This window comes from Brachycentrus maculatus, unplaced genomic scaffold, assembly GCF_059751285.1.
Source record: "Brachycentrus maculatus isolate JH-2025_06_01 unplaced genomic scaffold, ASM5975128v1 h1tg000089l, whole genome shotgun sequence".
NCBI classification, from domain to species: Eukaryota; Metazoa; Arthropoda; class Insecta; order Trichoptera; family Brachycentridae; genus Brachycentrus; species Brachycentrus maculatus.
This window is the reverse complement of record NW_028280843.1, coordinates 2502442-2515245: the sequence shown is the minus strand read 5'-3', so window position 1 is coordinate 2515245 and position 12804 is coordinate 2502442. Positions and strand designations below refer to the sequence as shown.

The 12804-nt window shown below is 29.6% G+C and overlaps 1 protein-coding gene across 6 annotated transcripts in view; it reads left to right on the top strand.

Annotated features, from left to right (window-relative positions):
- exp (expansion) overlaps nt 1–12804 on the top strand; it is a 239648-nt gene that overhangs the window by 178243 nt on the left and 48601 nt on the right. For all 6 annotated transcript variants that reach the window (XR_015837370.1, XR_015837371.1, XM_088257972.1 and 3 more), the window contains exons 4-5: nt 7188–7260; nt 7775–7942. Coding sequence is in view for 4 of the 6 variants with exons in the window: in XM_088257972.1 (XP_088114098.1) it covers nt 7188–7260; nt 7775–7942 (241 nt within the window). In the remaining 2 variants the exon portion in view is untranslated. The remainder of the gene's footprint in view (nt 1–7187; nt 7261–7774; nt 7943–12804) is intronic.

Here is a 12804-nt window from a genome sequence, read left to right as displayed (position 1 = left end):
GAACTCTCGGTAAACGAGTGCAGTGGTAGCGTTGATTCGCGATCTCTATTCGCACATGTTACAACACTGCACTTTCCAATTGCTCGATGGAGCGTGCAGATCGAGATCACGCTGCAACGGAGACATTTTCTTCGAGGTATATTCTGCATATCGCACTTCCTGTACCCGCACTACTTCCGCTACACTCGAGTAGCGCCTACCTGCTTTCCAAACACATCCACGATTACAATACATTGTCAACTCATTTTTAATATAAATTACATCAATTTTCTATAATTTACTATCCCCTTATGTATTTTTTTCCGTTGCCATAGCGTAATGGTTATCGCATTTGACTACCATATAGGATCCGGGGTTCGATTCCCGGAGAAGTCTTAACAAATATGTTATGTGTTCAATTTAATGTAAACGAGTATTTGATACTCTTCTGGAATGGTATCTGAAGCGCAGATAAGTTTCCATCGTAACTTCATTGAATAAGTTAAAACTGATTGAATTCAATGCAATGATTTATCATTGGATGAAGGTCGATGGAAGGAATATTCAAATAAGCACTTTTCAATGATATCATGTACATTTAACAAAAAAATCACGTTATTATTTGAAATGTAATATATCGTAAAGTAAATTCTGCCCCTTATCTACACCCAACGTCGTATTGAATCGATGCAATACTAACTTGATCGTTAATTTAATGGTGGTATGGCGATTATTCTCTACAATCTTGGATCCAGGTAAAATATATACATATTTGAATGAATACAGATGACTAAAGTAAACGAGCTCAATTTAAGGGAAATCAGTGTCATATAGAAAAGAATCGCAATGTTTAATGTACTCGAGGTAGCATACCCGTACTCATACTAATGTATACGAATCCCTTGAGAATAACAAAGAAATAGAGATTTTTGAATAAAAAATATTATTTTATGTTTAATTCTGCTTTTGAGAAAATTTTATTCGCGCATTTAATTTAGACTTTTATAATACCGCAATGTTAAAATTATTTTCTGTATTAATATAAACGTACTTATACTCGTAAAATTATACTTAAACCTGAAAATAATAAAAAGCATATACAGTGCTTTATAATGCCTTACGAAAGAAAATATTCACAAAGTAAAATATGTTGATATTGTTTTTCTCAGGCGGCGCATATATCAGTTCACACGTTGATATAAATCTATTGGGAGCTTCCGTTCATCCTTGAGACGAACTACATTTTTTGTCATTAATAATTGGATCGGCCCCATATATTAATTCGGTGTCAACAAATGACAGATAATTTATTCAATGGATAAAAAAACGTTCGCTTAGATAATTTATTCAACACCGTAATCTGTATACGCCACATACAAATCTATTATTTTTTATTTATATAGATTTTTAACATTTTTTGACTCCGAAAAACGTCTACCTAAAAATATTGCTGAGAACGTTGTATAAAAAATGTGTTTTTTTATAAAATTATTTTTATTAAGAATATGTTTAAATTTTCTTTTTATATTATATACAATTGTTTATCAGTAGTTTAAAGAGTACTTTTGCATTAAGTATAATCTCCCATGCAGTTTTGTATTAATCTAATAATTAATATCCTTCAATACAAACATATTCAAGAATTTTAACTTGAGTAAACTGAGAATCAAATTCGAAATCATAGAGTAGTAATCGCTGTGCTAAGAGGGCCATAATATTTATGATATACGATGATGAGGATACTTAATTGGAATAATATTATATGAACTTCATAAAATAAAACAACTTTGTTTTAACCACTTTTTATTGGTACACTTTTTCTAACCGGTTTTGATTAGAACGTTGTCATCATCAGGGTTTATGTAGTGAAACCATTTGTAAAAAGTGAGCCAATAAAAATTAGTTTAAACAAAGTTGTGTTATTTTATAAAGTTTATAAAATGTGCCACAAAGTATCTGCAAAAAACGTTCAAGAAAGGAATAACATGAAATTATCAAATTTTAAAAAATATGTTTACTAACATTCATAAAGATGATTATTGATGTATGAATATGGAAATATGGGTATATAAAGGCCTAATGACCTGTTATTGGCTCGTTTAAGTTAAACTTAACATACGCTTAGTGACATTCGCCATTCTACACATGATTGCTTACCACATTACGCAAATTTAAAAAAGATAAATACATGACACAAGTGACAAAATAGAGTTTCAATAGAGATTTAAAGTAGTTTACAGAAACCAAATAAGTTAGCAGAAACCTTTATTAATTATTACTTAAATTTCCATCTTAATAAACTTGTTCATATATGTTGAAAATATAAATAAAATCTTGATTCAAATATTAGGTACAGCAAAATCCAGTATTCGTGAACAAATATTTTGACACGGTTAAAATATTGTGAATAAAATGTCTCATTGAAAGTTCATTACAGTAAAATTATCATACCAGAAAATATTTCATTATTTTTTAAAACTTAAATAATGGAATTTTTGTAATACTACTAATACTTGCATGTTGGCTTTGACTGAAATTAAACCCTTTTATTGGTAATATGTATGTATATACTTTCAAAACATCCTTTTAATTATAGTAAAGATGTCAACTATAAGAGCTATGTATATATATATACATTCAAATCAGAGTGAAAAATATGTACGAAAATAAGTTTCAAATAACCAACATTAATCACATTTGATAACGACCCCGCTAGTTTTTTTTTAATCTACTGGAACCGTAACCCTTTTAAGAATCAATTAGGATTAATAATTATTTACTTAAGTTATTAGCTGGTATCAATTCTTGAGGCAAATCCCCGAACACTATATCAGTTAGACTGTCCAAATAACTCGATATAACCCGACAAAAAATAATCCCAAAGACGTTGTTATATGTTATCCCTGTGTTGGTCGAGTCGAAAAAGGCAAATCATCGTCCAAACACAAAGTGTCATCTCACGATTGAGACTGTTTTAACATAATATAACTGTTAAGATGGTAATCATTATGGGTTTAATATCTCCTCGTTATTGTTACACGTTCGTATTATTTTCATCTCGAGCTGTTGGCGTGTCCGAGTTTCTTGACCCGAGTGGTAATTTGCCGAAAATTAATCAGCGCTTTAAGGTTTCTATGGTGGAGGTCGCCTGTCAATTGACTTTAATGCATTCGAGCTTTTACAAGTATAAATATACCAAAATACTTTTTGATATATGTTTAAACAACGTTTTCTTAAGCGTGTCCTTATTAAATCATGAAAATGACACGGAAACGGTATTTACGCAACTATTTTTAAACTAGATTTAAACAAAATGTTTTAATCTAGTTTATATGATATTTTAAGGCGTTAAAAATTACTTTCCCGCCTCCGTAGTGTAATGGTCAGCACGTTCGGCTACCGTACTGGAGGTCCCGGGTTCAATTCCCAGGGGGGGTCACATAAATATAAGTGATTTTTTCACTCTAATATTTATTCAATATTACCCTGGACTGGTACCTGAAGCAGAGGGCTGATCACCTTGCCTTCATGCAATTAACAATCAAGTTAACACTGTGTCGCTACGATGCAGTGCCCTATGCACCATTGGGTGCGGATAAGAGTAAAAAGAAATATTACTTTAAATATTCATTATAGATAATTTTTAAATTATCTTGTAACAAATGAAATGGCACTTTGAACTCACATTTGAATAATTGCTCGTACATTACAGAATACACGTTCTAAAAACCGAGGTGATTTTGTCGTTTTATCAAGGACTGACGGAGAATGTTACACAATACATAAAGTGATCACTTATATCAACTGATGATAGTCCCTGTATATGTCCAGAGTTCCATATTCCGTTATTAAAAAACACCTCTGTGTCTCTCTTGATATGTATATGTTTCTTGATAGAAATCCCCCGAGGATCAACTCTATTTATTAATGTGTGGAATGATTTGGGCATACCCAAAATATTGTTATTAAATCTTCATTAGTCATGCTATTATTTTATTACATTAACTACAGCAATTTCGCCTTGCAACATCATTTTAAATTAATACAAACAATGATTCACCTCTACCTTTACCGACCCGTTATATAAGAACGTTTACATAACGTTATAATTATTGTGATTAAATTATAGATTAGTAACTATTAATAGCGTTTATAACGCGATTACGCCGACATTGATGAAACAATGAGACCTTTGTACCATTAATTTTTATGTTTATATTAACTTATAAAGGATAACATTACTAGAAAATAAACAACTTTTTCCTTACGCCTGTATGAATAGCAATATAAAATCAAAAGTAAAATGAAAATGTAGTATTGATTTTATAGTGTTACCGCGAAAGAATTATTTAAGTTTTACTAGATAGGCACTTTTTACCAGCAAACCTAATAGAACTCGGAATAAAAAATGTATTATCTCGGCTTTACTTTTCCTTCTTATTTATATGTTTTTATCGAAGCGTTATGCAAGAGGCTTGTTAACCATAGTTTACAGTGGGTAGAATAAATAATGTAAAAAAGGATGAAATTTTATAATAAACTATTTCTTTTTAATTTTTTGTTTTCTGTTAAAATCAAATATTTGCAGTTTATATTAGCACTTTTAATATAATTTTATTTCTGATTATATCTATTGTATTCTTGCCAGTGCCCTTTATTATTTATTATTTTTTGACATCTCATCAAAGATGAAGAAGAATATGGAATTCTGGGCATTTACGGGGCTGACGACCGCCATAGGCTGGTTTAAGTAATTACTTTACACACGTGTATCATGTTATAACCTAACCCTTTATTTTAACCTAAAATATAATGTTTACCCACACACAGGCCATGCCTTTGTGGGATCTATTTTTTGTGTTTATATTTTATATTTTTTTGTACTTGTAATTATAAAACATATATTGTGAAATGCAAAAGAATGAAAAATATATAATAATAATAATAATTAAAGGTTGAATATACGCCTTTCAGACCTTCGAGAATCGATTTTATTCCCTTACAGAATTCGATTGCATTGCCAATATGTAATAAAAAACGTTCGCGCACCCGGAAGCCGACGAGGAACATTTCAGATGAATCGAGATTGAGCGTCTACCCGAGGGCCGAGGTACAAGCCACCTGTCTCAGGTCCCGGTTGTCTGTCGGCTACTCGTCTTGTCCGCCTTATCATCACTCGGTCGTGGGTCCATAATTGAAACTGATCTCAAGGCCATACAAAGATCTCGTTTCCTTTTAATATCGAAACGACGACCTTTTTATTCGAGCGCGTTCCTCGGCAGCCGAATTCGACTTCTTTGTGTAAAACCCGACCCGATATGCTAATCGTCACAGTTTTTTTGCCCCTTTAATCGACAACCGACCGAAGAAAAAACGTTCTAATCGTACGCTATTATGTTTCAAACAGACGTAAAATGTTTAACACTCGATTTGTAAAGCTCTGAATCAACCTGCAGGTTGGGTATGTAATGCACACGCGTCCGTGCAATATTATCCAAACAAATATAAAGCGATTTTTAATGATCCGTTTAAATGGGAGTCATTAAATTATACGTATTCTTTAAAAATCTATTATGAACTTATTGGTTTTGTGAGGTCACTCGCGGACCTTCGGTACAAATTCCTTTTGTCTCTTTTCTTGGCCTAAATTTTTCGATACAATTAAAAAATTCATCAAAGCCTACGGCTGTACTTAATTACCTCCGATGCAAGCGTACGTACACACGATGACTATTTATTTTTAACAATACTTCGAGTACATAAACTGTCTATCCTTATGACTAGTCATCGCAGCCTTTAAGCATTTTAATGAGGGAGAAAATGATGGAGATACGCATAAAGGGATCGGATATTAAAATGTCTATGAAGCAATGTGACCTCCGAAGCGGTGCGTGCATCGTACAATTATTGATCTATTACGAATGCCGTCTTATCAATGGTGTCAGTGGGTTTCATACTGGAGAAGAGCAGTCGCACCGCTCATTCCGACGAGCTCGTAAGAGCTTGAATCTCATAATCAAGATATGACATTTCCCAATCAAATATTTGGGTTTATAATACCCTTTTTTATATTCTTAAATTACAAAGTGACGACAGACGCATAAAGACACAATGGACCGGATTTGTAAAAACAAAAATATAAACATTATTTATATAATATAACGTGTTGGAAAAGTTTTATGCACGGAAAATTTTTCATTCCTTAGTAATTACTAAGTAAGATATGTTCGCAATATTTCGAGTGTGTCCAAATTTTAATCTTACACATTCTGAATTTTACTGCACTTAAGAGTTATTTATACCGTGGCTTTTTATGGATATCTTAACAAAGATTAAAAGTATATTGAAGTCTGGTCATTTACAGGGCGTATGACCTAGGCTTCTAGTACATATGTAAAATAATCGGGAAGAATCTTACATTGTCGCTAAAGAGGTAGCACATGGAATATATGTATTCAATAAAAAAATATATATATATTTTCAATCAAAGCATAAATATAACTTCCGAAATTTGAGTAGTATGGTTGTCATTCATGGGTAGAGAACGGTGAATGTAACACATATAAAAATTGATCAGTTAAACCAGGCTAGGACAGTTCGCACATGCCAAGACTTCCATATTATTCTTCATCTTTGTTGAGATATCAACAAAAAATCTCGATAAAACCTTGATAAGTATTTGAAACCATCATAAGAAAGAAGTACAATCTGAAGAAAAACAATCATGGATACTACCAATATTGTACACAGAGCACATCTGCTTAGCATGGGATGTGATTTATAGCAGTCAATCGCCATCCAATTTCAACGTTAAATTATATGCCCTGGCTTTAATAGATTATTTGTCCTTCACGCTTTGTCCAGTTGTGCTTAATAATATATTATCATGTTCCTTGTAAAACACAGAGTTAATCGAAACTGTTGCACTTATTGTAAGTTCCTTTCTAGAGTTATTAACTTTACCGTTCTTATTGTGTTGGTGGACATTATGGTTGAATGAAGGCAATCATTAGGTACACATTTAAGTGCTGTGGCCTATTTAATATTTTGAATGTGATTTATATCGTTCGCGTTGACTTGTTTTGTATTTCGAGAGTCACTTCAAATACTTTATAATTGAATTGGTACCCCACGCGTCGTAGGTTTTCAAAAAAACTCTTTACACTCATCGACCATTATAATAATGTTCTGTAATTTTCTTTTTCCAGAATCGGACTATGCGGCTTTGATAATCCAATGAGAGACCAAAAAACAGACGAAGTGAAGAGGCACATAGGACAAGTAAGTTGAAATTGCATTATGTAATAGTATTACACATTTTATTGTACCATTTATAGATACTATGTAAGTCTCTCAGGATGCATAATTATGAAATATGTACATCTCTATTTCTGAGTACATTGGTTCTGCCGAAAATTGTCTTTTCCATATCTTGAAGTTTTTAATCGATTATCTGGCTTTGAAGCATTAACTAGCGCAAGTATTATTAGTATTTTTTTGATTTAACAATTATTTAAATAAATATGTATGTTATTATAATACGAATAAATTATAAATACCTCAGTTTAGCTGTTTTTGGCTGGGAATATGGTTTTCATAAATTCCCTTTTCAAAAATCTCATTTGGGATGTCTTAAGTAATAATTTCTCTAGACATAAAGTATTTGTATTTAAAGATTTAGACAAACTTAAAATATGGAAGCTATAACAATATAATTGTAATCAAATTCGAATTGTGTGTGTGTAGTTTTAAAATAAAATTATATCGCTTTATAACAAAACTATGTGTTTCTCAGGGCGTGAAAATAAAGATGGACGATGCAGGCAATATTCTCATTAGACGTTATTCTAAGAGTAATGTCTATGTGAAGAGCACTGCTGCTGCACCAAACGATGAAAACTCCATTGGACAGGACATTCTCAAGTTACCAGGACAAGCTATAGAACATGAAAAGATTGTAAAGGTTTGTGCTTTTTTATTTTCAAATTATTTTTATTTCATTTACGATTCGTACTAAGAAATATTCAATATGAGAAAGTGATTAAAAAGGTAATTTTCGTGCTCCAATTCATTAGAAAGATTACCGTATTTATCTCAATTTATTAGTAAATTTAATGAATTTATTGTAATTTACAACATTTTGAGTGTGTCCAAATACTTGTTCATAAAATCTCATACTACTAAAAGAATTTCTGCTCAATAAAAAGCTTTTTCTCATCTCACCAATAGATGTCTCTAGTGAAGTTTTAGGGATTCAAGAATAATGTTTCAAAATTGGTTCATATGTATATATATATACATATATATATATATATATATATATATATATATATATATATATATATATATATATATATATATATATATATATATAAATATATATATATATATATATATATATATATATATATATATAATATATATATATATATATATATATATATATATATATATATATATATATATATATATATATATATATATATATATATATATATATATATATATATATGTATATAGATATATATATATATATATATATATATATATATATATATATATTTTATATATACACACACATATATATATATATATATATATATATATATATATATATATATATATATATATATATATATATATATATATATATATATATATTTGAGTAGTAGTGAATTTGAGTAGTGTGGTTGTCAATAATGGGTAGAATTGGTGAATGTTACACGTGTGTAAAGTGATCACTTAAACCAGCCTATGACGGTCGTCAGCCCCGTAAATGCCCAGACTTCCATAATATTCCATATCTTTGATGAGATGTCAAAAAACATTATAATTTGTTAAAATAAAAACACCATTTACGTTTTGACTTGCAATAACATTATTAAAGACATGACAGTTTGACAAAGTGAAACAGCCGTCACGAAAATAAAAACACTCGCAAATTGTGTTTTCCTTTACATATATAATAACAGAATGTATAATTTTGCAAAATAAACGATTATTCAATAAATAATTGAACATGCATCGCTCATAACAAAAGCATTATCTTAAAGACACTAAATAATAATAAATTAATAAATAGTTTTAAAAAAAATAGTTTCATAAATGACTTTTGTGTTTTATTTGGTAAATAATATTGATGTGATTAATGATAAAAAAATAATACCAAAATTTAGATACTATTCAGTTTTTTGCTTCCCTGCATTAGTTTATTGTGGAGCTTACGAGATATTGCTTTATCATAAGCGATAATATCCTATAATTAAATTAGACTGTAACAATATTAAGTATACAGAACAATGTAAATAGTAAAATTGTATGAAATCAGGTACGAATATGTGCAAAGCTTTTTTTTTAATTGCTAAAAGTATAATAAATTAAAACATCAGGGTATTATTTTGCAAACAAAAAAATAAAGCAAAGAACGTTCCGTAAAATTCGCTTAATTTTTTTTTGTAAAATGGCATGCCTTCTGTTTTGAATTGAGTGATTTATAACTAATATGAGTACGCATTTCTTATTATGAAATCAAATTAATTTAATATTTCACTTACTTGAATCATTTTATATACATAGATAGACAAAAAACTGAGTATGGGTTACACGTGTATCACAACGTTCCTTCATACATACCTACATGATAATATTGTGTACCTACATGGCTTGATAGTAAAAGTATAAAACAGCTTTCTATAAATACCTTTTGACCTTTGTTATTTCTTTTCTCCAAGTGTTGCATTGTCGTGTCGTAGATTTGGCAGGGAAGAGCAGTAATTTATGGGTATGATTGTATAAACAGCTATTAATAAAGAATAATAAAACGTCTGCATTTATATTTCATAAGCCACACTAAAAACGATAATTTTATCATCTTCGTTCGGAAGATATTTTATTAGACAGTTATTATGACCTAGCGTATTTTTTATATGTTGGCTGCACAACAATTTATTTAAAACGTTACTAAAATATATTTTACTAACTTATTTATGTTTATAATTATACAGCGCATGTTTCTGATTGTTTACGTTAAAATTCGTTTTAATAGGTAAATAGGAAGCCTGAAACTAACTAAGAATCTTTCATAAATCTGATACAAATCGGTGAAGCAACTTTCTGTTAAAGACTACCTATTTAAATATGTTTTTAAATAAATTTTAATTTGTTCTAGAGTGGGTTTAACAATGTAAATAGTAAAATTGTATGAAATCAGGGTGTACGAATATATGCAAAGCATTTTTTTAATGCTAAAAGGATAATAAATTAATATATCAGGGTATTATTTTGCAAACAAAAAAATAAAGTTTAAACCCAAAAATTCTGACTCAGAGTCTGCGACACTTAAGCATGGAATTACAACTCCAATGTGCCAGTATAAAATTAAATTTTAAGAATTTTTTAAAATACTCCTTAAAAAACTATAGGGCAGGGAAAAAAATATGTACGTATGTGAGAACCATCAACGCCTTCTTTTTTTTCAACAGATGTATCAATCGATAAATGATCTCAGCACTCAAATGATTACATCAGAAAATACATAATAAAGAAAATTCGTTTATAATAACTCTTTCATCAGGCAATATGAGTCTGCGACCTCTAGACAAGTACTAAAGTAACAAGAACATCACGTCAAGGGTACAAGACCACCCAAATCAATTTCGAAGCGAGTATTTTAAAAAAGATGGCGGAATTTTTCGTACATGATTTTCCTCTTATGCAGAGCGGTGGCCACTTGGTATTTATTTCCGTAACACCAGGATGAGATAAGTTTATTTTCTACTAAATATTTTTGAATCCTTGAGTTAATATTTGAAGTGTAAAGGGTTAAATTCTCAATATTATTAATATTTAAAGCATTTACTTTGTGGTAAGTCATTTTTACTTATTAATTTTCTTACAAAAATGTTAATAATATTAGTATATAACCACTCACGGTGAGTGGTTTTATACTAATATTAGTAACATTTTTGGAAAAACAAATATGTAAAGGGTTATTTTATCCATGTATTTTCTAGCTTATATCTACCCTTATTAGAAAACAGTATTGGTACTTACGTAACTCCGTAAAATACTTTTGTTAAATACAGTAAAATACTTTTATAAAGCCTTATGTAATTTATTTTATGGAGTCTATCTAATCCTTTCATTCAAAGTTCACCCGAACATAATTTGACTCAGATACATTTTCTTTGTATGGATTGTAAAACTAACGATCTAAATATACAATTTGTAAAACTATACAATAATATACAATTTAAACACCGGAGTTTGTTATGTCAACTCAGACGGAAACTCCTGTAGAAGGGTCATTACTTAAAAATATATTGTAGTTGTACACGAGAAAGTGACTAACTAACAAAATGTAAAATGTTCAGGGGGCAATTTACGTCACTTTTGCTTGGCAAGAAAATAAATATCAAGGCAGTTAGTCATTTTTAACAAGTCAATATATTATACTTCTAAGTTTAAAATCCTTTGGGATTTTTTCAGGGCAATATTAAGCCAGTAAGATATCAAATAGTCAATGACCACGTTTTTGTAAGAAATGCACTTGGTCACTTTCTCCTGTATGACTACGATAAAATAAAAAATTCGTTAAATTTTCGTTGTGTTATATCATATATCGCACACCTAGGTGAAAACTGAATGAACTCAAAACATTTTATTTGTTAGATAATCACTTATTCGGATTCTACAAATGAAGACGCATAATATATCAATTTATTCGTTTTGTTAATATCTTAAATATTCTTCTAAATATAGCACTATATGTTCCTTTTGGTGAATAAAAGAGTACGATTCTCTCTGCCTACCCTTTAGGGGAAGCGGCGTGATGGTTAATTAGTTTATTCTTTAATGTGCATTGTACATCCGTAAAAGAAAACTGGAAACTTCTATTACATAAGGCGACATCACTATACGTTTTTCGTCTCCTGAAAAAACAGTTTTTTTGAGTTGATACTCTTTTAATCTAGGGGTGCGGTATCGTTTGATAAAAAATCATTAATAAATCGAGGAAAGTTAATGTCAATTTCAAAATAGTGATTTCATGAATTTTATTTAAATTTTAGCACTACAAAGAATAAAATCAGTCGAATTAAGATAAATATGTAACAAAACATTTAAGAGGTTTTTTTTTAAGTAATTTCCAATAACTAGTAAACTTAAGTGTAAAAATATAAAGTATAGTTTTTGATAATATTCCGAAAAATAATTCGTACCCATGATACATATATATACACCCCTGGACAAAAAAATTTACGAGTCCTCAAAAAAACTAAAATTGACACATAATGAATTATTCTTGATATTTAATTAGTTTTTTTTGTATTGTTTAACATATGTGAAGACTACTCGTTACTTCAAGGTTAAAATGAAAGATCTTACTCATGAATTGTACTTAGAAATTGCCATTATATACCAGGTATCAGATTATCCGAACCTTAGAGACCCATAACGGTTCATTTATGGTCGAGTGTTTGTGATGGAGTAATAAAAGACATGTAATTTTTTTATTCATATTTAAAAAGAAGGTTCTAATCGCTTTACTTTAAATTAAGGTATTTTACATTTAAACATATTTATAACATTTAAAAATATTTAATACTTAGTGAATTCACCTTTATTTTTTATAACATGTAAAATTTTATTATTTAACGAAGCGTAAAGCGAATCTTAAATTTCTGATGTTATTTCTTCTTCCTAAACTTGAATCAAGTTTTTTTGTAATTCCTCAATGTTTTTTTATTTTTTTTTCCCAACTTTTTTTTTCATAATCGCCCATAAATTTTCTATCGGGTTCAAATCAGGACTATTCCCGGGCCACGT